The 24,951-nt window shown below is 42.2% G+C and overlaps 2 protein-coding genes across 6 annotated transcripts; one reads left to right on the top strand and one right to left on the bottom strand.

Moving 5' to 3' along the window:
- Window positions 1-6,002, bottom strand: LOC111839070 (sperm-associated microtubule inner protein 4). 3 transcript variants are annotated; one of them, XM_023802667.2, is made up of 9 exons: window positions 5,984-6,002; window positions 4,481-4,914; window positions 3,500-3,583; window positions 3,148-3,177; window positions 2,539-2,729; window positions 2,344-2,432; window positions 2,038-2,203; window positions 1,386-1,471; window positions 1-589 (listed from the first exon to the last, which is right to left on the bottom strand). In XM_023802667.2, the coding sequence occupies exons 2-9, from the start codon at window positions 4,552-4,554 to the stop codon at window positions 101-103; spliced, it is 1,209 nt and encodes a 402-aa protein (XP_023658435.2). In that variant the 5' UTR covers window positions 4,555-4,914; window positions 5,984-6,002; the 3' UTR covers window positions 1-100. The 3 variants fall into 3 exon arrangements, with proteins under 3 accessions (XP_023658435.2, XP_023658437.2, XP_023658436.2); XM_023802668.2 differs by lacking the exons at window positions 4,481-4,914; window positions 5,984-6,002 and adding an exon at window positions 3,884-4,137 and having other exon boundaries at window positions 4-589; XM_023802669.2 differs by lacking the exons at window positions 3,500-3,583; window positions 4,481-4,914; window positions 5,984-6,002 and having other exon boundaries at window positions 2,539-2,637; window positions 3,148-3,202.
- A 2,259-nt stretch (window positions 6,003-8,261) lies between these two features.
- pde11al (phosphodiesterase 11a, like) lies at window positions 8,262-23,702 on the top strand. Of its 3 annotated transcripts, none has more exons than XM_023802513.2 (21): window positions 8,262-8,645; window positions 8,874-10,500; window positions 11,380-11,538; window positions 13,043-13,132; window positions 14,265-14,405; window positions 14,528-14,592; window positions 14,907-15,027; window positions 15,711-15,786; window positions 15,867-15,934; window positions 16,120-16,212; window positions 16,740-16,790; window positions 17,531-17,677; window positions 18,197-18,304; window positions 18,589-18,698; window positions 19,055-19,145; window positions 19,419-19,519; window positions 19,841-19,918; window positions 20,052-20,115; window positions 20,197-20,271; window positions 20,542-20,625; window positions 20,787-23,702. In XM_023802513.2, exons 2-21 carry the CDS (start codon window positions 9,733-9,735, stop codon window positions 20,907-20,909), a joined length of 2,613 nt encoding a protein of 870 aa, XP_023658281.1. In that variant the 5' UTR covers window positions 8,262-8,645; window positions 8,874-9,732; the 3' UTR covers window positions 20,910-23,702. The 3 variants fall into 3 exon arrangements, with proteins under 3 accessions (XP_023658281.1, XP_023658282.1, XP_023658283.1); XM_023802514.2 differs by lacking the exon at window positions 8,262-8,645 and having other exon boundaries at window positions 10,018-10,128; window positions 10,289-10,500; XM_023802515.2 differs by lacking the exons at window positions 8,262-8,645; window positions 8,874-10,500; window positions 11,380-11,538; window positions 13,043-13,132 and having other exon boundaries at window positions 14,365-14,405; window positions 14,903-15,027.
- Window positions 23,703-24,951: the final 1,249 nt, after the last annotated feature.

Raw genomic sequence — 24,951 nt, 5'->3', positions numbered from 1 at the left:
AACAAATACTTCAGTGAAACAAACACCGAATGATAAAGCCAATTAACGGTTTCAAGCTTTCAGATTATTATTTCAGTATCAATAAGTGTGATACTGTCGTTCAGTTGCGGAAGTAGTATGAGTTGAAACCATAGAAGTAATGTTGTCTCCCCTTCCACACATTGTCTTGAAGGTCTAAGGGACTACTGTGCAGGACCTGGTGGGAGCGACGATGTGCTTCTGTCTTGCTGAAGGAGTCCTGTAGGTCTAGGAGTACTGATTTGGAGCCGGGATGACTGATCCTTAGCCTCCTACTGGGGGAAATGGGAGAAGAGCAGGGCTGACCACACGTCTCCTGGTCTGCTGCAGACCCGGACCCCTGCACTGCCTTGGAAACCCTCGCCAGAGCTGCAGTAGCAGAAGCTGGTTGGATCGAGCCAAATGAATGATTGTCCAATGCATAGGTCTGCTTTTTGCTGTAAGGGGAATCCCTGCATTCCATCCGGCTGGAGACAGGAGGTATGTTCCTCACGTGTTCCGATTCAGAACCAGTGGTCTGGGTGCTGCCTGTTCCTCTTGCTTGACCTGTTCTGGTAGAGTCTCGGTTCACCTGTATATCACCACGGAAGCAACATAATACATGAGTTGCTACCATGTTTAAGGTCTGGTCCACTCTCATCTATGAGGACACAACCACTCCTTATGTCCACTGTATGGGAGGCTATGAACTCATGGGCGGCACTGAAATCTCAGGCAAACTTATACTATTATAGTTATTCATAATGATAATTTCATCTGAAGTTAATTCACTACCAAATCCATATTGTAGTTCCACTTCTCAGAATTCCTTTGTTCCCAGGTCCATTAAAGACCTAAGTCAGCCAAAGCCTCGTGAACCATTCGTAATATTATTTATAACGAACAAATGCATCTTTTATTGGTAACAGTATATTTTAACTTGACTGGATACATTCTTAACCCCATGCTGCAATTACTCTATATGTTTGTTTGTTTGTTCATTGCCTGTTTTTTTACCTATATATTTTGGTGTGTGTGTGTGTTCTTTAGATGGAATGTGGAAGGCTCTATGATAATCTGAGTATCTGGATTTGCTGTGTGTGTACTGTATATGACAAATGTTCATGTATTATGTATTATGTGTTATGTTATCTATTGTTTGTTTTCATCGATAGCAACTACAGTATGTCATTTGAGACAATAAAAATTAATCTAATCTAATCCAATCTAATCTAATAACTAACTGTATAAAACAATCAAAAATGTAAATTAATGACAACTACACTGCATTAAGCAAAATGCATCTGGGTACTTGGATATTTTAATTTTTTCATATGAAACATTCGTTCAATTGCGTAATAATTCAGAGAGAGTTGCATGTGACCTACCAGCTGCAGCGAGTAGGGGGTCGTCTCACCAGTGACCGTCCTCTCATGGAAGTCATCCAGCTTCCGAGGGTTCATGGATCCACATCCTAAGAACAGCATCATGCAAATGCACAACCTTCAATGTTCCTCCTTTGGATTCTCAGCCCTGTTTTTATATGAAATTTCAGCACAGCTACGATGAAATTGATCAGGCCACCCTACATGTAGATCTTTATTCTAAAGGGCAAAGAGGTATAACCATGAGGTAACATGAGTAGAATGTATTATGAGCTGTTACGTAATCTTGCTAGTCTATACTTGAGTCATATCTATCGGTGTACCTGGGACTGCATGTGAACTGGACCCTGCTTCTTATCTTACCACACAGAATTGTGCTAACTGTCATCTACATAAGGCAAGGGGTGCTTAAGGCTGTTTGCTAGCAAGGTGAGATAGCTGCAGCTTTATGCGTTTCCATGGGAGAATGACTGTAGATTGTGTCCATCGATACATTGTTATATCTGTAACAGCTGTCATATATTTTGTGTACATGGTTGCACCGGTCATCTGTCATGGGATGGGGGAACCCTGCCTTTTCTGCTGCAGGCATGAGCAGAATTATAAATCATTTTCTGATAGGGGTGAGATCGGCATTTTTACTCAAACTGCATACCTGTGAAGTCCCTCTGGTAGGAGGTTACCCGAAATGACCGCTCCAGGTTCTGGAGAAGTTTGCCAGTCTGTTCGCATAATGTAAATTCCCGAGGGCACAGAGATTTGTTGGGGCACATTGCCTTTGGGGCTGTCGGGTAGAACTTCTGACCTTCATCTGGCCTCGACTTGGAATTATTGAAGACAGATAGAACGGTGAAGATCATCAGGCCACCATCAATCATCTACATGGGCACCATGACCATTGAATAAAGGGACACATGCATAGAGGTGCATTGCTGAAATAAATTATATGTGATTTTCTCACATGGTGGAAGCCCTGTTGTTCTGGACATGTGAGCACGTGTGTCCTGTTGTCTGAGGGCCCCTCCAGCACCTCATGGCGGTATGGGGCTCCTAAGTACAGCAGAAACATCCAGCTTGATATCTGACTCAATTTTAATGTATGCGAGCAACTAAAATGCCTTAATCTTGAATTATATTCAATGTCTCTTCTCCTTACCCTTGGTTTTGCTCAGAACGGTCATTTTTGGAATCCTCGCCGGGACGAGGGGGTTAAGACGGGATCTTGCCGCAGCTTGGACATCAGTGTCTGGATCAACTGGGAAGCAGAAGTTGGGGAACATCGCGAACTGGGAGACATGAGACTGGTATGGGTGGTGCCTCTGGGTCGTATCAGTTATCACTTTCTCACTGTGAGCGGTACAGAGGGGGAGAAGTGAGAGTGACAGGGGTCTGAGAGACGGTGAAAAAATATTTGAACAAAAGAAGCACATTAATCTGGCAGATATGCAGTAATATGTCATCCAGCTCTCTGAAGTATAAAGTAAACAGAACCCTGAGAACTGAGGGTACCGACACAGCAGGCAAGCCAGCGAGGCAAGGAAGAGCCCACATAAAAAAAGAAAGAAAACAACAAGCAATCCAATGAGCTTTGTAACGGTCTGCCACATGCTAGGCGGAGGCACAACCAGCGCCAAGTATCAGTGTCGTGTATAGAAAACTTGAAATATCACACCTGCATTCCTAGCTGAGCCCGCGGGTCGTAGCCGATCAGACAATTCGCCGAATTAATGAATGAAACTGACAGTCGCACAGCGATGATACTCACCATATATTAATTTTAGTGGGATCTGGGATTCTGAAAAAGAAACGCCCAACATAAAACGTCCAGTACTGAAGTATTAGAATGGAATGAATCTTTTGTCACTCTGACATAAAAATGGTCAGACTGCTCCATCTAGTGTTTAGTAGTATAGCGGCGTCAGCGCATATTTTGCTACAGTTGTTCTATTCCCATAAAAAAACAAGTATACAAAAGCAACAGCGATCCAGCAGCTAACGCTGCTTTGACCCTTAATGATAACAAAACGCTCAAATTCAGAGAGGCACACTCGAATATCTATTTTATCTATTTTTCATTAAATGAAAGTAAAAACATATGGCAGGGAAAAACAACTTACAGTTGGTCATTAATGCGAACGTTACTTTTCTTCGTGGAAGTCATGTCGTGATACTGTGGAATGTTGACGTCCCTGGGAAGGTTTCTAAAAGAATAAAAAGAAACCCAACGATAAAATGAACAAGGAAACACGGAAACAGTGCTGAATATTCATGACTTAGAATAAAGAGATGATTGTCACTAATGAATTTGTATTTTCAGGTTTTATTGTCGCATGTGTTCCGAAGTAATATTGTTATTCTACAGATGCAGTTACTACAATTGTAGTAAGGACGTAAATAAACAAAGACCACGCGAGTTTTTAAGCTGAACTTTCAATTGCTTCTCTTGAAACCCATATTCACACTTAAATTCAGTATACGGTCAATGTTATGTTTTTGAATACCGAGGTATGACGTTTCGTCCATAGTTGACGAGCCTATAATCATTCACAACCGCTGGATGGCGCTGTGTTTCGTCCGACCAAAATGTTTTTACGTCGATGTTGTAGCGTGTCTGTTCTGATCACGCATTCAAGTGGTACCGAGGCAATTATTTTGCAATCGGAGCCGAGATCCTATTTCATCAAAATTAAAAGTGGGTCGGCTTAACCTCATTAAACATGGGGAGTAACTGGCAGATGTGACTGCTGCCACAGTGATAGACATACTGCGTTTTACCATGATGCACTCACACGAGGCACAATGTCATGTCAATAATTGTTAATATCAGTTTGACAACTTTATTTAAAAAAAAATAAGCAGCTGCTTGTCTTCACCCTAGGGGCAAATACAAAAGTAGTATATATAGGTAGACACTTCTCCAAAATACGATTTCTCGGGGGAAGAGCAAAGCTCAGACCACACCGTACTCGATCCCCACCATCACTTTCTTCAACAGCTAAAATAATTGTCTTCAACACTGTATGAAAAATGCACATATATATGATTTATGTTGCTTTTTAAATAAATTATGGGCCATTGCAAAAGTTCTGGAATCATACCTCAGCTGAAGGAGGGCTTTTTGGTTATGTGCACCGTTCTGATGGTACTGAAGAGAAGGTCTGACTTGATCCATTGTTGGCAGTCTGAAGGATGACTGCCAGTCTTCCCCGCGTGCCTCTTTTCCAGTAGACAGTGGGGTTTGGGGGGTGTTTGAGACAGGCTTGTTTGTCCCCCTGGGGCTGGTGTGAGTATGCAGAGTCTCCCGTAGCAAAGGAGGATACCCCTTTGTGGCCGGTATCAGCAGCAATGGCTTGAATTCCTGCACTGGCCATTGGGATGGGCAATGGGAAACCACAGGCCAGCTTCTCCAGCCACAGTCTGGCCAGTATCGTGTTTCTCAGCATGGAAACCCGATCCAAAGCAGCACACCACAACCAGCATCACCTAAATGTATACTAGCTTGCAGCACTGTTTTTTCAGTCATGTTTATGTCCTGCGTTTTGAAAAAAATGAACATATACAATTTAACGATTAGAATGAGCAGTACTTAGCACAGAAGTTCAGTCATTGTTATACCTGGTACTGGGTTCATTATGTGCATTTTTTAATTCCAGATAATCTCTAATTAAAACTAATCAAAGATAAATTATTTAATTTTATGCTCTCCGTGTGACGTGAAACATAGCGAAACCTTTATGGGGACGTGTTGGAGCTGTAAATACTACCAAGAACATCAAAGCTAAGCCTATATATTGTTTTGTTTTTTTTGTTTTTAAATGGCCGAGTTAAAAATGATAATAATGCGATACTTAATTTAATCTCGTTAACTGATAAGTATTTTTACCTGTTAGAGCATTTGTAGTAAAAAAAAATCAAATGGGATAAGCTCAGATTTTTATGTCTAATTTAGATGACGTATACAAGTTATATGCCATAAATCTTAATTTATTAGGCCCGATATAAATTACTTATAACAATGGAATCACCTTATAATTTAAAACAGCGCGAGAAATCGATATGCTTCTGTACAATCTCTGCACAAGCACGAAGTCTCTGTCATTAAGTTTTCCGCATTGACGTGTGTCACTGGTACAGCTCATTAGCTGATCCCAAAGGAAACTGCGAAGCCATACAAAGACTGAAACTTAAGCGGCGCTTTTGACACGCAGGTAGGGACACCGGAGACCCTCCTGTGCGAGAGCCCGGCTCCGGTTACACGTGCTGTCACTGCGCTCACAGTGGCCTGTTTCTTTCGAGGATTAATGATATGCATCTTCTACGTCGGCAACTAAGATAGGCGTCTTATGTATTATGTATTTAAGAAAGCATGCAGCTTATCTGATGTTTGTACAAAACCGTTTTTATTACAATCATATCAATTCAGCGGCTATTCTGAAACACGCAAAGCAAATCACCACACATCTTTACAAATCTTGCACTTCGCTGTAATTAAATGACCAGAAGCGTGCCTTACAGTTAACTGTAACATTTCTAAAAACCTACTCCGTATAACCTTAAACCATTAGGCTTATTTTACAAGCGGAACTCATCTGACGCCATACCTGTGTCAATTTCCAAAACGCCAAACCACAATTACGTTTCCCCCTGACCTTCTCGGGTTAAAACAAAAGCACATGGTCACGCAACCGACCAGCTCATATCATCCAATCACAGAACATTCATATCTGGAGCGTCTACTGCTGTTCTGCTGGCTATTATGCAATGCGGGACTGTTATAGAATAAAATATTACTACTTCATGGTCAATCATATATGATGTTTATACAAATCTTGTTTACAGTATAGGCTATAGGAGCAATGTGATAATGGTTTAGCGGCTCTGAGTTTCCTATGCGTTTTATTTTTATCGTACTGTATGTGTTTAGACGATAAAGTAATTTCGAAATTACTATTACACGGAAAAGGTAATCGCATTATTATCAGGTATTAAAGGGCATCAAGCATTCATGACAGAAAACTTCTTTCTTTCTTTTTTTGCTCAAACTTCGTGGGAATGTACGTATCCCCCACGGGAACCAGGTACCCGCTATTGTAGTATTTAACTCTGCGAAATCTTAACATAAAAATTAAACATAAAACTCGTCCTTGTGAACGTTCACTTCATATATCAAGGCATAATCCTTTTTGGTTAGTGGGAGAGGATCTTGACAATTGCTTTTAGAGACCTTAAATCATGGGTGGGGGGGGGGGGGGGGGGGTTGTTAATCCCCCCCCCCCACCAAATAATCATATTGTCATGATGAATGGGTGGGGTTCTCAACCCCGCCCCGCCCCCCAAAGTTCAATCCAAAGTTGCACCCTTGCCTTCCATAAAATGTTAACTAGTTTCATCAGCAATGAAAGCAATGTGGTCTCACTTCGGTTTCAAGAGTTAAACTGCACCGTTAGAGAGCTGCACTGTGAACAGAGAACTTCAGTACCAACAGTTATGAAACTGAATAAAATTAATAGAGACATCTATCGGGTCATCATGAAGACACATCATGTCACCAGTTCTATTTATTTTTATATTTAAGCGATCGTTATTCTAATTGACTAATATAAGTAAAAGGATCAACAAATCAAGGGCTGCCACGTCATTAGTGCATTATGCATCATTAATGTTGGTGCCAATACTGCTGGCTTTAATCGATGTCTCTGACTTGCCGCTAGCACATGTGCCCCATGCGATGGATTAATCTCTGTGACCCTGCTGAGGATAAGTGGTTATGAATTAATTTTATAACCATTTTACTGGACATATCTTAACCTTATCCTTAATGTGATGATTAAAGTTTCTGGACCAAAAAAAGATAAAATTGAATAATGGTCCCCAAATGCCAAAATCGTCACCTTGGGTGATTCTGTTAATGTGTTTGAATTTAAGCCAGAATGTAATAAAAAAGTCTTCATTTATGGTTGATTGAATGATACTTCCACATTCCGGTAGTCCAGTATTTTGAAATTAGTTCCTCCGAACTGCTAAATCTTTTTAACAGCTTCTAAAGCAGTGTTACCTTGAATGCTTTGAAGGTATGTATGCAGGTAATGTTGGTATTGGTGCCCAGTGTGGGATGAATACATTACATTTTACAGAATATTACTATGGGAACCACCCATAAGTTTAGTATTAATTAAGTGGATTTTTTCATGAGGTGTTTTCTAAGATCTTGGAATGCACTGGGATTTCGTACAGGCTGTGGCCTACTGGCCAGTCTCTGTTCCACACTGCATTTTGCCCTGCACTGTCAATACCGTGCACCCCCAATATTTAGTATAGATATATGTGTGAAAATGAACACTGATCACATCCACGACTCAAACTTTCAGGAGACTCCAAACCTATGCATTGGCACCAAACTTAGTCTGAATCACAGTAGCATAAATTGGCCTGAAAGGGAAATCAAATTAGTGCATTCCGATTTTAGAACATGCTCTAGGTAAAATTGTAAATACACGATTGCAATACAAAATTATATCACATCAATCAAGCATATTTTTTTTTTGCAGTCATTTACCTAATGGTGAGAGCCACTCTATTTAAAATGTTGGCGTTTCACTGCTTATGCAATTTTTGCTCAAATCAGAATTCTTCTTGCAGACGGAGAGAACCATATTAAGTTAAATGAAATGCCAGTTCAGAATGTACAGCATATTGGAGTGGTCCTCAGAGGAGATCAGCAGGCTTTCTTGTATTATGTACTGAAATACCGACCCGATGCCCCCCCCCCCCCACACACACACACACAAACATACACATACACATACACACGCTGGGACTCACTTCATGAAGTAAGACATTAAAGAAGAAGCACATACCAGATTTTTGGGTTTCCGACAAGTCACTACAAGCAATGTCGAAGTCGACAGTGAACCAAAGTATCTAGCAGCCAGAAGCTCATGACCATCTGAACTAACACCGGAACCACAGATCCAGCAGACCACACTCTGCCCAGAAGAGCACCTCACATGCGCAGGCATGCGCCCGACTATGCCCTCAGTCTGCGGTCGGGGTGATGCACAGAGCAGGAGCCTGGGAGATCTGAGCAGTGGAGCCTGTCCAGAATTACAGAGAACAAACTGAATATTTTAAACTACAATTTAGACAGTACTGAGGGGGCCCTGTGCATCTCGGAGAGTCTGAAGGAAGAGGGGAGTCTCGCCTGGTAATCAGCAGGAGGACGGCAGGGCCGCTCTCTGACAAAATCAGCTATTATGGCAGACGGTAAGGGACGCAGCCGCAACATAAGGAGCTGGCAATCATCATAATGTTAACAGCAAAACAACGTCTGCCCATTAGGCACTCATGTAATAACAGAACACAGACTAAACATTATTAGGAGTTTAAAATGCCTCTAATAAAACATAGCTGTGATTGTGAAGGTTAATAATATCTATGAAGTGCAGCAATACTAGGCCTACTTGTTAATACTGCATATTTAATATTACTTAGTTTAACCACTCCACAAACTCAGTTCCTGGCCCCTGTGGGAACATTATTACTATTTCCGGAGGGCAGTTATTGGCTACAGAAGTAATGTAAGTATATTGTGCAAAGAATTTTGTGCAAATGATGTGAAGGTCTCCCACCAGCTATGAGATGATTTTGATTACATACTACATCAAACAGGTTTCTGTAAAGAGCAACATTCGCCATTCCGGTTACACACATACATTCAGGTATGGCGTAACATCACGATCTGACCATGTGACGAAAACGGTAGTTTTACAGTGGCTGTTGTCCAAAGCCTTTGATTCTTATCGAGTTCGTATGGTTTAAACAGAGACTTTTATACCAATATTGTCTTAGTCACAATAAATGCATATAAATATATGCGTACAGTGCTGTGTACACGAACTTTGCACAAGTGACCGGTGCGCAAAGATACGGAGGACAGTACGGTACCGACGTCCCTGTCGCAGTAACAGATCGTAGTAAATGCACTGGTTTGGCTGATAACCAAAACTCATGATTTCCCTCTGGATCCCACGTGACAGGCTGCCTAAATAAACTGCCTTGCTGGCGGAGGGTCATTAACTCACCGCAGACTCTACAGATGCGCGTTTATTTATTTATTTAATTTATTTATTTATTTACCGTCGTTCGGAACGAAATGTTTCAGCCCCGAGCAAGACAGTGTAGGAGCAGAGACCTGCGCTCAATATACATGTATTTGCTAATGAAGCGACCTGATTTGCCGCACTTCAGAGTCGAAGGGGATGCCGGCGGGCAGGACAGTAGAAACTGACAAGTAGTCTAGCTCAACTCAAGTTATTTTTCATTTTAATTCCTTATTTTCTGCTTTGCTGCGATGACTGCGCTTGACTTCTCCGAGGTGGAGGCGTTTTTGGACCGCCACCCGGAGCTCTTCGAGGAGTATTTAATCAGGAAGGGAAAATGCGAGATGGTGAGCAGGTGGTTGAAGGAGCATCACCCGTCCAAAGTGTCGCTGGTCGAGGACAAGCGCAGATCGGCCAGGGAGCCGCTGTGGCAGACGAGCACGGATGGACTCCAGCGGCGCTGCTCTCACATGGAGCTGAGACGGAACTTCGCCCGGTCCAAAGCCATGACCGCGCACCGGACTTACGACGAGCACGTGAGCGCTCATGAGTCGCAGTCCAGCGTGCGGCGCCGCGCGCTGCTCCGCAAAGCCAGTTCGCTCCCGCCGACCACAGCCCACATCCTGAGCGCCCTGCTCGAGTCCCGGGTCAGTATACCTCAGTACGCCTCCAGCGCCATAGACTACAAATACAGACTTAAAGAGAACAACGAGAGGGAGTTTTTCCTGGAACTAGTAAAAGATATCTCCAATGACTTGGATATGACGAGCCTTTGTTATAAGATCCTGATAAATGTGTGCATATTAGTGGAAGCCGACAGGTGCTCGCTCTTCCTCGTGGAGGGACCCCCGCACAAGAAGACACTGGTGTCCAAGTTCTTTGACGTACACGCCGGAGCCACGGTCCGGCCCTCTTCCAGCACCTTAAACTCCAGCGAGGTGCAGGTCCCCTGGGGCAAAGGCATCATCGGCTACGTGGCCGAACACGGGGAGACAGTCAATATCCCCAACGCCTATGAGGTAAGACGGTCCTCCTGAATCAGACAATCCTGAACATTTTCTTTGTTCAGTTTTTTATAAGCAGTATTCGTAATGTGCAATATATATGATACCAGGCAAATGACTGGTCACTCATTTTTGGATGTTCTTTTTTTTGTAGACGGTCATTATGTTTCTATATTAATATTAATAAAAGGCAATAATAATAGAGATAATACAGCGTCATCACTAACACTGATTCTGCCACATAGTTTCAATAGTTTATATATCGTATGTGTCAAGAGTGTAAACAGGTAATGAGCCACTTTCAATGGAACTATATAATCCTTTCAGATGTTTAAGTGATTTGTATTCATAGCTACAGTGCCTTTTACACACTGTAAGTTAGTGGATTATATTAGTTGATACGTGGAAAATTGTTTTAAAGTAGCAGTAGTTCAATAGATTTGATCACTTAATTGTAATATTTAGAAAATAAATATATTGTCTGATTATTAGAAGTCTTTTAAACAAATGAGTAAGTATACTCTTCTCAGTATTGTTTAAAAGACTTGTATTACTATAACATACAATATAAGAACATAAGAAATTTACAAACGAGAGGAGGCCATTCGGCCCATCAAGCTTGTTTGGGGAGAACTTAACTAATAGCTGAAAAATATTTATTTTCTAAATATTACAATTTAGTGATAAAATCTATTGAACTACTACTACTTTAAAACAATTTTCCACAATTTTCCAAATATAAAAGTGTTTTGTAATTTTCTATTGTATTTGCAATTCTGGTGCATCTTAACCTGTGTCCAAAGAGTGTCATTGATGCGCAAATTACAGATCAGCTGTGATTGTTTTTCTCTTGCAGCGTGTGTAAGGGGGTGAATGACTGTGTCTGTTTTTCAGGACCATCGTTTCAGTGACGAGATTGACAAGCTGACGGGTTATAAGACTCGGTCCATCCTGTGCATGACAATCTGCAACAGCGATGGAGACGTCATCGGAGTGGTGCAGGCCATCAACAAGAGCCCAGAGGGCACTGCCTTCACGGACGACGACGAGAAGGTGAGAGCAGCGGCCTTTCCTTCACAGGAGAACAGGGACCCTGAGGTGACCTGCAGTAAAAACCTTCTTTAACCATACTGACTGGTCTAATACGATACACATGCATTCTGCCCACACACTGCATACTCTATCATGGAATATAAATAAAGAGCGGTGATGATCACAGAAAAGGATGTATCTACATTTGGGTCTCCTTTAATTCAGCTGGATTTCATAGTACTCCGCAGAGCTGCTGTTTCTCTCATCAGGTCCAGCACTCTCACTACAGAGATGCCAAGTACTGGATTAGGTTCAGTCCTGTCCTTACCCAGTTCAGGTTTCTACGGAAATGGGCTGGACTACTACAGAATTTACCCAGGAATGTCATACTTTTTATGGGATTGTACCTGCTGTTTACTTTCATCTAATTACAATTTTATTTATATCATAATGATTTGTGATTTTGATTATTATAAAGGTTCATATGCTGATATCTTGCTCTCATTCTAGGCTTGAACTGTATAAGTTATACTTAATGACTATATGTATAAATCTTACTGCACGTGATAACTGTGTACAAGTGTCTGTGAATCTTGCGTAATTACGGATTCATGCTTTCCCAAAACTGTCCACAAGGGGGCAGAATCATGTTAAGAAGTAGAATAATATTTACTGTTAATATTAAGATGGTACTGCGATCTTTACCTCTCCATTTGATCATTATGTATCAGTTGGATCAGAGGTTACTACAGTTATCACAGTACCTTGGACTTTACTTTTAGAAAGGAAATAAATATATAATAGGATAGGATATAAATATATAAATGTATCTCTTACACTTGTATTATACATGGATGTGCAGCCTAGTAATGTCACATGACGTAAACACTAAGCCTGACAAATTCGGATCTGGGCTGCATTCCATGTAAATACCAGATTTGGTGGTCTCTGGTTTGCTAGGCCTTAAGGGAGAAGTACAGCCCTGAAATGTGTCTCCTGACACATAGGAAATTAACAGCTATTCTGATTATTTGCCACTCAGACCCTTGCAATTAAAGGCAGTCCAATTAATTTGCCTCTTTGCAACTTATTTATTACACGATCAATATTTAATTTCATGATTACTCACCCAAGCTTTGGACCATCATTAATGGTTATGGGACAACAGTGAGAATCCGGCTTTACACAGGTGCCTAAGGGCACAGAGCACCCTGAGATTAATAATGTTCCCCCTCAGGTTGTAGCCAATCATTCCACGACTGTGCCATGGTTGCAGGGATTCTGGCCCTTGGTAATTTCAGTGATTTTTTACTGGAGCTGGCAGTGTCCTGAGACAGCAGAAAACAGCTAGAGACTGTATTATTATCATTACACTCACAGTCACTGGTTATACAGCTGACTGCTCTGTTTATTATCCGATTTCTCATTTTATTGGTTGTTGTCAGGCCATTCAGGTCATCCTCCATTTCTGACTTTTGCAGATCAAATGGCACAGAGGCTGCTCTGTTTCCTGTCTCCTTCTCAGGTGCTGCAGATGTATTTGCCCTTCTGTGGAATCTCAATCTCCAATGCCAAGCTGTTCTCCGAGTCCCGCAAGGAGTATGAGAGGAGCCGGGTGAGAAGGAACCTGAGAACTCTTCTCCAGCTAAACCTCCTCCAGTTAAACCTCCTCCAGCTAAACCTCCTCCAGTTAAACTTCCTCCAGCTAAACCTCCTCCAGTTAAACCTTCCCCAGCTAAACCTCCTCCAGTTAAACCTCCTCTAGCTAAACCTCCTCCAGCTAAACCTCCTCCAGTTAAACCTCCTCTAGCTAAACCTCCTTCAGTTAAACCTCCTCCAGTTAAACCTCCTCTAGCTAAACCTCCTCCAGCTAAACCTCCTCCAGTTAAACCTTCTCCAGCTAAACCTCCTCCAGTTAAACCTTCTCCAGCTAAACCTCCTCCAGTTAAACCTCCTCCAGCTAAACCTCCTCCAGTTAAACTTCCTCCAGCTAAACCTCCTCCAGCTAAACCTCCTCCAGTTAAACCTTCTCCAGCTAAACCTCCTCCAGTTAAACCTCCTCTAGCTAAACCTCCTCCAGCTAAACCTCCTCCAGTTAAACCTCCTCTAGCTAAACCTCCTTCAGTTAAACCTCCTCCAGTTAAACCTCCTCTAGCTAAACCTCCTCCAGCTAAACCTCCTCCAGTTAAACCTCCTCTAGCTAAACCTCCTTCAGTTAAACCTCCTCCAGTTAAACATCCAAGTTGTATGGCTCATATTTGTCTTATTCAAGATGGATGGTTTACTTAAGTGCAAGCTGACATCCCATAGTTTCTGGTTGACATTTGAAAGTGTCATCAGCTGATACTTTCCAGTTCTCATGCCTATTGTCTGATTTGTAATGATTAACAACCAAATAATGCTAAAAAATTAGATCAGAAACAGTCTTAATGTGTTTCTATCATGTAATATGTAACTTTTAAAGTAATTTGCTAGTATAAGAGGTCATTTAGGCTCTGATATTTGCTCATAGGAGTTTTACTTACACAAAAATGTTCTGAGGGCAGAATGAAAAATGATGAGTTCAGAAGGATAATTTGCTTGGACCCACCTCCTCTATAATCTGATTGGATATCTCTCTGAACCAATCGTTTTTTTTGTTCTGCCCTCAGAACATTTTTGTGTGAGCAGGATTCTCTTGTCTGTGGAAGTTGCCGAGGGGGATTTTTGCACTGTGACTGATGACCTGCTGGCTGTTACCCTGCCAGGCCCTTCTCGAGGTGGTCAATGATCTGTTTGAGGAGCAGACCGACCTGGAGAAGATCGTGAGGAAGATCATGCAGCGTGCGCTGACTCTCCTGCAGTGTGAGCGCTGCTCAGTGCTTTTATTGGAGGACATCCAATCACCTGTGAGAGAACCCCCTCCTCCCCCAATCACATCCACTCCTCTCTCCATACTGGCTACACCCTCAGTCTACATCCCTTTTTATGGACCCCCCTTCCTTACCAAGTGCCTCCATTTCTCTTGCAGGTGGTGAAGTTCTCCCAAACGTTCGAGCTGATGTCTCCACTCTGCAGTTCTGACCATGAAATCAGGTGCGATTCTCATCGTTTTCCTCAGTATTCATGTCAAGGACGGAGAATGTGAGACGTAGACGGCATGTTCCTGTAACAGCCTATAACAGTGTTTCCCAACTCATTCCTTGGGGACCCACAGACAGTCCATGTTTTTGCTCCCTCCCAGCTCCCTACTGGAAAACATGGACTGTGTGTGAGTCCGCGAGGACCGGATTGAAAAACACTGACCTACAGTAGTACAAATGCAGAACATTTGCAGCACCGGGAACCACCTGTTCTTGAGGCCTCTGAAGGCCCCCTGACTTTTCTGTGTGTCTCTTTGACTAAGTCAGTATGGAGAAGCTCTCCAGCTCTGACTGGCTGATCAATAACAGCATCGCTGAGCTGGTGGCATCCACTGGGCTGCCCGTCAACATCAGTGACGTGTGTCAGGACCCCCGCTTTGACGCTGAGGTACGTGATGGTACAAGTCTTCTTGTCCTCCTCAGAAGCCCTCATGGCTAAAATGAACGTACAGATATTGGTACATATGAACACATTCACAGGCTACCTACTCGCATGTGCACCGGTCATACATTCATATAGTTAATATGCTTATACATAAGCAATCACAAGCACAAAAACTTGGCATTCCCTTTCTAATCCTGATGTGTTTAGACAAAAGTATTTATCCTATGGGCAGATATAGATGCAGGCACATTTCAACTTCCTCCCAACCTTAGGGATTAAATGATCAATGACACGTAGCATGAGACTAATTGAGCGGTAATCTCAATACTGCCTACTGCCTAGTAACTAGTCACTCAACACGATTGTTAATCAATCAGGTCAAATAAGGTAACTGAACAATCATAAAAGCATGGATTGCTAATAGATGCTACAAGCACGTTGGCATAGAAACAGCAATCGCTACAGGGATATTCATTGGACTCCCCTGATAAGCAATAACTGTGTCCATTCCGTTACTGGAAGCATGCTGGGATTGGTCCGGGCAGCTTACGTCAGCACCACAACCTGGACGCCTATAAATGGTACTGACAGAAAGAAGAGGAAGGTGAACGAAAAGAAAGAAAAGAAGACAAATACTGGCACATAACATGCAGTCTCTAACACTCTGTCTCTGCTGTCTCCTCCAGGCAGACCAGGCCTCAGGGTTCCACATTCGGTCGGTTCTCTGTGTCCCCATTTGGAACCGCACCCACCAGATCATCGGTCAGTTGTAACTCCACTTCTATCTTTTTGGATCCAGACCTTCTTTGTCGAGGGCTAAAAGGGGTATCTCTCTTTCTAAGGGGTCGCTCAGATCCTCAATCGTCTCGACAGGAAGACCTTCAATGATGCTGACCAGAGGCTTTTCGAGGTGAGCAATGCTTCTTCCATCCTAATGCTGTTTTGCTGGGGTAAGTCAGTTGAAAGTCTTTTGTTTCTAAATGTTGCTGACTTGCTTTGGATGGCAGCACATTTGGATGGCAGTATATTTGGATGGCAGCACATTTGGATGGCAGCACATTTGGATGGCAGTACATTTGGCTTATCTTCTCACAGGCTTTTGTGATTTTCTGTGGCCTGGGAATCAACAACACCATGATGTACAACCAGGTGAAGAAGACATGGGCCAAGCAGTCTGTTGCTCTTGACGTAAGTATCTTCTGTTGATATCACATAGATAATGATAAGGGTGGCCTCTCTTTATGTATTATGGCTGCTCTTATGCTCCCATCCTAAAATAATTCTAGAATCACCCCAGATAAGAGTTCAAGCCACTAATTTTGCCGATCGAGATAAACCAGTTGGCCACCAGTGATGATGAAATAAAGCATTATTCATTAATCACCTCCTGCAAATTACTGGGAAAGATGGCGAGTTTCATGCATGGGTCAGGTACTGCTGATATACAGGCTATATGGTGCTGAGGTTGAGGAGGAAAGACTGGTCCTTACAAGACCAGCCCACTGGGAAAATTCCCCAAACTTCCCCAAGGCTGGTCCACACCTGTATATAGCCGTCTGATGCCGAAAGTTTAAATGAGCTTTACAGATACTTCAGCACAAGATCAAAAGAACCATTATACTGTGTGCAATTACAGGAATGCATGACAAACTTACATCATATTAAATGCTGGGGGAAAATGTGACATTTGACTGTTCCCAAATTTATTGGCCTAGATGCTGTCCTACCATGCCACGTGTTCCAAGGTAGAGGTGGACCGGCTAAAGGTTAGTGAAAAAAACACATGGTTTACACAAAGAGTAATTGTAAGAGTATTATAAGAAGTGAAAGGTAGAGTATCAGATTTAGATGTATTTGGTAACATACAAAAAGTTAAAACATCTCAAATAAGTTGTACTCTGTTTTAAACATAAAATGGCATTTCCATGGGTATGTCCTGTTCTCTTCACATGATGGTTATGGATAAGGCTGAGTAGTTTGGACATACTCTGAGGCTGGTGGTGTGGGAGGGGTGGCAGCACGGCCGTGTGTGTGCAAAGGTTATCAAAGTAAAGGGAGCCTGTCTCTAGCTGCTCATGCGGCATGTGATGAATTATAAAACACAGCCAATCAGAGCGGCAGAGAACCAGGCCCTAATAAAACCATGAAACTTTTATGTGTCTCACACAAGTTCAGTATCTCAGCAGTTTCCCTCCATTTCAGACAACTGGGTGATTTTAATGCTCCATTTTTTTATTTCAGCTTTTTTTTCTCAGTTGCAACTTAATTATAGACACGGTCTAAATAAGCATATACTGTATAATAATGGAGAAAGAGTTTGGGTGTTAATCTTAAAAAGTACAACTTGCAAATCCTGCCCATTCTGCCTTCAGCATGGGCCACAGTGCTGAGATTCTTGCTGTATAAATGTATATTATCTGTTTTGCTCAGGGACTGTTGCGGCAACCAATAATATCTTAGAAAATCCTGTTTGTCCTTGTGGCTCATATGTGCGGCCCTTTTCCAGGCAGCAAAGATCCCCTTGAGCAGCGAGCTGGGTATAGATGAGTTCCACTTCAATGACTTTTCTCTGGACAATGACGGCATGATCACTGCTTCTCTACGGATGTTTCTGGAGCTGGGAGTCGGTCAAAAGTTTAAAATTGACTATGAGGTGCGTGAGCTGCTAATTTGAGATATATACGCAATTTTTCATAATAAATATAATAAAATAAATAAACAAACAAAAACAAACACACAAATTAATAGCCATAAATTGAAAATTATGAATATTTCTTTGCATCATTGTGATATATGAATACAGGTAGATGTTGGGTATAGATGGAGTAGGGCTTTTCAATAAGTGAGGTGTAGATGTAGTAAAGCCTTCCAGTAAGTGGGGTGTAGATGGAGTGGGGCTTTCCAGTAAGTGAAGTATAGATGGAGTAGGGCTTTTCAGTAAGTGGGGTGTAGATGGAGTAGGGCTTTTCAGTAAGTGGAGTATAGATGGAGTAGGGCTTTGTAGTAAGTGAGGTGTAGATGTAGTAAGGCTTTCCAGTAAGTGGAGTATAGATGGAGTGGGGCTTTCCAGTAAGTGGAGTATAGATGGAGTAGGGCTTTCCAGTAAGTGGAGTATAGATGGAGTAGGGCTTTTTAGTAAGTGAGATGTTGTTTACCCTGCGCTCCCACCCAGGTCCTCTGCCGCTGGCTGCTTACCGTGAGGAAGAATTACCGCACGGTCGCCTACCATAACTGGCGGCATGCTTTTAACGTCTCCCAGTGCATGTTCATCATGATCACGGTGAGTTTGATTCTCAGCAAACCACTTCATCAGCTGAATATCGTTGTGCCGATACTTAAGATCCCATTGGGTTTCTCTTGGGACGGGTTGCTCTGCCAGTCAGGATCCTGTAGTGTGTGCCAACCCGGTCCTCTGTGATCCACATTTTTTGCTCCCCCCCTGCCAGACAGTCCACATTAAGCTGAGAGGAAGCAAAAAATGCAGACTGACTGTGGGTCCGCAAGGACTGCATTGGGAAACACTGCCAGAGAGACCCATTAATGGATAGTGTCGGCTTTTTGCAGACAGCTGGGTTCCAGGACGTCTTGTCAGACACCGAAATACTTGCGCTGATGGTTGGTTGCTTGTGCCATGACTTGGACCACAGAGGCACCAACAATGCCTTCCAGGCCAAGTTAGTTGACCTCATTGCACCTTCAGTCACCGACACCAGTTTCTCAACACCATTCTCTCTGTCTCTCATGGGAGTTTTACTTACAGAAAAATGTTCTGAGGGCAGAAGGAAAAATTGTTGGTTCTGAGAGATAACCAATCAGATTGTATAGGAGGTGGGTCCAAGCAACTAGAGGAGGTGGAACCAACCAATCAGATGTCTTGGTCCTGCCTCCTCTAGTTGCTTGGACCCACCTGGGCTAAAATCTGACTGGTTATCTCTCTGAACCAATCATTTTTCCTTCTGCCCTCAGAATGTTTTCTGTAAGTAAAACTCCCATGAGCCAAAGTCCCGCACCTTTCCCTTGCCTCCTGTAGGTCTGGCTCAGCTTTGGCGCAGCTCTATGGTACGTCTGCTACCCTGGAGCATCACCACTTCAATCACGCCGTCATGATCCTTCAAAGCGAGGTGACCGTGCTGACCAGATTCGCCTGTGCACACAACCAACTGTCATCAGTCACAAACCAAACATCCAGAGACTACCAAGCATCTGGCAAAGCTTATATCCCCGTCGCTGCATCTAACTTTCCTTATCATTAAAAACTTATCATTTACCCTCTACTGGTGAGATAGATGCCCCAATTCGATATAACGGACTAAATCTGACGTTAAATGTAATGCAGTAATGTGATGTAAATGCAGTAAATTGGATTAGTAAAGAAGTGTTTTTTATATTATTAGGGTCACAACATTTTTGCCAGCCTCAGCTCCAATGAATACAGCAACATGATGCAACTTCTGAAGCAGGCCATTTTGGCAACGGACCTGACTTTGTATTTCCAGTGAGTACAGACAAAGGAAGAACGATCAATGGTGGTCAATTTTTAATCCTTGTTTTTCATCTGTTTTCTTTCCCATGGGTTTCCTGCAGTTCTTTGCTATTACTTTTGTTTATGTTCCCAGATAAAGCGAGTTAGTGCTGCTGTAGTTGTTTAGGGAACACTGGGATGTTTAGTTGCAACAAAATTTCTTCTCTTAGTTCTTTAATGTGCATGCTAAACTAAACGAAACTGAACGAAAGAACAGATGTACTGCATCCCCCGATTTGTTCTTCACACACTGATCCGGTCCCTCATCCTCCCTGTGGTCGGACACACTTAAAGGAGAAGGAACAAGTTCTTTGACTGTGTCCAATCTGGGCAATTCAGCTTGACCAATGAGGAACACAGAGAGATGTTCAGGTGAAGATTCACTTTTTATGTTTTGGGGTTCAAGTTGTTGGTACAAAATTAAGTTCTCTTGGTTATTGGCTTCTGTTGTTGACTATAAAGATGTTTTGCTCTCTGTGGTAATGGATACAACTGGCCAAAACAGGTCGATGCTGATGACAGCATGTGACCTGGGAGCTGTCACACGACCTTGGGAGATCTCCAGACAGGTTAGACGTCACCCCTCTGCTCCTCACTGGGTGTAGTCTTGCACAATATAAATGGGTAATTACTCAAGTGGTGTTTTCCAGGTTGCGGAGCTGGTCACCAGTGAATTCTTTGAACAAGGAGACAGGGAGAGGTCTGAGCTGAAGCTGACACCATCTGTAAGTGTGGCATGGGGCACCTCAGGTTATTCGCACATATATACGCCCAGACTTTAGGGGCATCAGAGGGGCATAGATACCCTGGCAGATTCAGGGGACCCAACACTTTGCAGGGGCCTTTTAATATGCAAAAATCATATGTAATTTTTAGGTAGACTCCTGTATACAGCCATAATGTAGAGAGCTGAGATTTAAAAAAAGATCTGACAATAAGAGTCCTGGGAAAGAGACATTGACTCTTCATATCAGGGCTTTTTTGTTTTAACGCAGGCGATCTTTGACCGCAATCGGAAAGATGAGCTACCCGCCCTGCAGATGGAATGGATTGATGGGATCTGCAAGCCTCTTTACGAGGTAAGGAAACCATCCACATAGCTGGACATGAGCACTGGCAGCTGCAGGGCACTTCGCAGCTGGTACATGCTCTAAAGCGGCCCGCCACACGTTACTCTGTATCATAACTAAATTATATCACTAGCTGATTAAATGCGGCGTACCTCACTGCTCCTTTTCAGGCTTTGGCGAGTCTGAACAGGAAGCTGCAGCCAATGGTGGATGGGATCAATGCAAATCGAATGAAGTGGGAGGAGCTGTGCTCCACCAATCAACAGGCACAAAGATCTCCTGAGTCCAGCTAACCTATTGGGGAACGAGCAGACTTGGAATGGAGGCGTGATAGGAAGGCAGGGACTATAATTATGAATTGTAGGGCCTTACAGGGCCATCTGGAGATCTCATTTGCTCCTCATTTGTACTCTGCAGATGCTGACTGGACTGAGAAACTGGATTTTAAATTGGTTTTATGCCTCTTTACAGGGGTTACTCATCTGTGTGGTTTCAACATCACCCTTGTATCTAGACAGTGATTATGTATAGTATTGTAATTGTACCCACATACTTGGACAATGGGAGCATGTTAGATTTGAACTGCGTCCACCTATGTGATTTTGACTTGCTAGCTACCTGGACTTGAACTGCACCTGAATTTGAAACTGTGGTATGTTTATAATATAAATGTTCGCACAGGAGATTTTAACTGTGTCAAATGCATGTCTATATGATTGGCATGAGTGTTTTGATTGCTCATGGGAGTTTTACTTGGACAAAAAATGTTCTGAGGGCAGAAGGAACAATGCTTGGTTCAGAGAGATAACCAATCAAATTGTACAGGAAGTGGGACAAACTAATCAGGTGTTCTAGTCCCGCCTCCTTTATTTGCTTGGACCCACCTGCTCTACAATTTGATTGGTTATCTCTTTGAATCAATCAATGTTCTTTCTGCCCTCAGAACATTTTTGTCTAAGTATAAATCCCATGAGCGTTTTGATTGCCACATTTCTGCGCTGATGAACAGCAGTGTGAATCTATTATTTAGAGATGCTGATCCAAACCTATTAGACGGATCGGGTGTCAGCCGTACGTGGCCGATCCACGTCCGATACTTATTTAGTTTTTAGCAGTCACTAAAAAGAATCTATTTCGTGTTAAACCTATTTCTAGAATCAATCACACGACAGCTCTTTAACATTTTTGATGTGTTTTTGCGGCATTCAAGCTAAACTCTAACGCTGCCACCCTGTTTGCTACTCAGTGGGTGTAAGCGCAGTGACTTCCGCCTACTGTGACGTCATGCGCATATCATTTGCAGCAGAAGCGTGAAAACAGCAGACGAGACCGTAACGGTGTGGGAAGTAATTTACGTTTTTAACAACTACTGGTTTGCAATCTTTGTAAAAACGAAGTTTTGAGAGATGGGAGTAGCGTTTAGTGGAAATCCCACTAAGCAAGGCGAACGCATTCGCCATGCAATTGCGTGTCCTCGCTTGGATGATATTAATTCCAACTGAACGAGGAGGAACAGTATGTTATGTATGTTTCTAGTAGACTAAAGATTTTTTGGCATACATTTTTAAATCTATAATTTAGTTTAAAAATAATATATAAAGTGTAAATATCTAATATGTTTATTATATTAATATTAAAATAAGATCTTGTGTCGGAATCTGTATCGGTAACGGCAGTTGTGTATTGGAATTGGATAGGAACTGAAAAAATGTGGATCGGCCCATCACTAGTATTACTCCTGACGCGGGTATGCATTTAGCTTATTCTGAATGTGCTTTCGAGCCAAAGGATACGTATGAGCAGAGATCCACAAGACTGCATTACACTTTTTTCCTTTTCGTTACAACCTAATTTACTTTCTATTTAACTGGCTTCTTAAATTAGGGATGTTAACTGCTTCACAATTCAGGCTGGGCATTAAGTATTCGACAGTTCATTCGTTAGTGAGATTCCCACACCTTTGTCAAAATGCTTTGTTTCGATTACATCCATAGTGTGCACAGGATAGATTCGGTTCTTTCTTGGCATATGAATCACTTTGGAACCTGCTGAAGTATTTTTCCGAATTGTAAAAAAAAAAAAAAACCAGTAAAAATCGCTTGCTGTTTTTGTGAGACACATATGTGAATTGCATGTGAATTTCACAAGTATATTGTTGACTATAAAAATGTGAGAGTATATTCATTTTCCACTCTTTCAGAAAGTGAAAGAGCAGAATGACAGACATTTTCAGTTATTGTATATAAACAGCTTTTATTTTAAAGAGCAACACTGAAAAGTTATGTTTTATAACAGAGCTAAAGCCAATGGTGTTATAACAGTCAGTCAGGCCTCTGGAATTGAGTGTTTTGGTTGTGAGATCTTCCCTCCACAGTGTACTGTCAGGAAACAGGGCCCACAGATGGTGCATCAGAGCTGCCAGCATCAGGGCTTCCCCCTGGCAGATGGGAAATGACAGTTTCCCCTGTAGCTCAACAAGTAGCACATTATGCTTACAACACAAAGGTTGTGGGTTCAAATCCCAAGGAGTATGCAGTAAACTGTAACCTTTCCCACTACTGTAAGTCACTTTGGATAAAAATCTCTGATAAAATGTAACGTATTGGAGCACAGCACCAAATGGTCTGTTGAGTTCCATTATGGTCAGAAGGGGCAGTAGATGACTCCCAAGGATTTAATTTGGCCAGGACTTGAAGACTGACTGAAGCTGCATGAGACAGGTTTGCATCACCACTGCCAAGCAACTCGCAGCATGTCCTGAGGGCACTGCGATCAGGGCACATGAACGAAAACGACAAGACTACTGTACCTTGTGGCAAAATGAGTCCAATAAAGAGCTTGTCTGTGTTCATGAATGTATATTTTTAACTATGTGCTAGATGTTAAAATATTCAGTTACTGAAAGAAATGCATACAGTTTTTTCAACTGTTTGTGAAATCTAAAAATGTGAAATTTTAAAAGGTTTTCTGTTGTGGTTTTCTAATTGTGCCATTTGGCAGATGAAAAAGGTTTCAATCCAACCAGCATTGTAAATAATAATAGCACAGTATTTCCTAATCTACCTTTGAATAAACTGAAAAGCTTTCAATAAACATGTCTTTCACAGCATTTCACTGTTGCTCAAACACTTTTGCTGAATGTGCTTCTCCCACATCTTCTCATCACACACAACCGAAAATTTTCAAATGAAATCTAAGTTAAAATGATACTCATGTAACAAAATATATAATAAATTACTATTTGCAACCAGGTATATGAAAAACGGGACCAAGGCTGGAGTTTATTCCAGTTCCTAGGGTTGGTGATGTCATGTCAGGTGATGTCAGGTCCTCAAGACCCAAGTGAGGTTTTGTACCAAAATAGTTTTTATATTTAAGCTCCCATCCATAGTCATTAAGCATTCTGGTTCCATGCAGTGGTATAGCTACTGATACCAGGCAAGAAAATAGCCCAGGACAACCAACACTCATTGCACACGTAGCATCTGAAGGCTTCGAGAGGAGACAAAAATGTGCCGTAATATAAGGGAAGATCTATTACAATGGTGAACAATTGTTGTGGTGAAGAGTGCAACCAACCCTTTATGTTTGCTGAACAGCATTACAAACAAAATGACATAAAAACTTTAATAAAGAAATGTGATATACTAAAACACACTGCATGAGTATTAAGTGCTCTCTCTCTCTGTCTATATACTCCTTATGAATTCAGGTTCACTGGTCTGTAAGAAGTGCCTGGTGTTTGATTTTAATGAGGTCCTGAGGTGAACCAGCAGCCCGAATCCTTGCCCTTGTCTTACATAAAGCCAGCAACTTGTCTATGGTGAGGGCGAACCTTTCATCTATAATTCAGGACTAACTAGGCCGGGCGTCCTTTGGGTTTCCAATTCAGGGAGCAAGTGCAGCCAGAAAGACAAGACGGCGGCAGGCGTGAGACCTTGGTGTTGGAGAGAACCCCGCTGTCAATAAGTGCTCGCTCTTTCATCGTCTCTCGCGTTACGCTGGAAGAAACAGACGGTTTTTTTTTACAATAATGAGATACTGCAAGAAACTATGCCAAACATTTGTAGCGCAGCTCGTCCCAGCTCAAATTTGGCTGTGGTGTGGAATAATTGCCATGTGCCGTCCATATTTTATTCCCAGATTACAACTGTGAGAAGTGAGTTATAAACAACAAACATAATACAGCCCAGTGGTATCAGATATGTACAAACGTAGTTTCACAAAGTCAGATGAGAAGTTTCAAGGAAAATCAAATAATCTGTTACCTTCTAGAATATGCAATATTTAAGGATTGCTATTAGCATGGAAATAAGTAGCTGTATCCAGTTACTT

The sequence above is a fragment of the Paramormyrops kingsleyae genome, chromosome 9 (assembly GCF_048594095.1).
Source record: "Paramormyrops kingsleyae isolate MSU_618 chromosome 9, PKINGS_0.4, whole genome shotgun sequence".
Classification (NCBI taxonomy): domain Eukaryota; kingdom Metazoa; phylum Chordata; class Actinopteri; order Osteoglossiformes; family Mormyridae; genus Paramormyrops; species Paramormyrops kingsleyae.
This window is presented reverse-complemented; position numbering and strand designations above follow the sequence as displayed.

What these genes read in the sequence shown, in the direction of transcription:
- LOC111839070 (XM_023802667.2), bottom strand. Translation starts at nt 4,554, where the DNA reads ATGGATCAAGTCAGACCTTCTCTTCAGTACCATCAGAACGGTGCACAT. An exon ending in CGTTCTGAGCAAAACCAAGG is followed by an intron (nt 2,433 to 2,538) that starts GTAAGGAGAAGA and finishes TGCTGTACTTAG; the next exon opens with GAGCCCCATACCGCCATGAG. An exon ending in CCCCCTACTCGCTGCAGCTG is followed by an intron (nt 590 to 1,385) that starts GTAGGTCACATG and finishes GGTGATATACAG; the next exon opens with GTGAACCGAGACTCTACCAG.
- pde11al (XM_023802513.2), top strand. Translation starts at nt 9,733, where the DNA reads ATGACTGCGCTTGACTTCTCCGAGGTGGAGGCGTTTTTGGACCGCCAC. An exon ending in TAGAGGTGGACCGGCTAAAG is followed by an intron (nt 16,791 to 17,530) that starts GTTAGTGAAAAA and finishes GCCCTTTTCCAG; the next exon opens with GCAGCAAAGATCCCCTTGAG. An exon ending in AACAATGCCTTCCAGGCCAA is followed by an intron (nt 18,699 to 19,054) that starts GTTAGTTGACCT and finishes TGCCTCCTGTAG; the next exon opens with GTCTGGCTCAGCTTTGGCGC.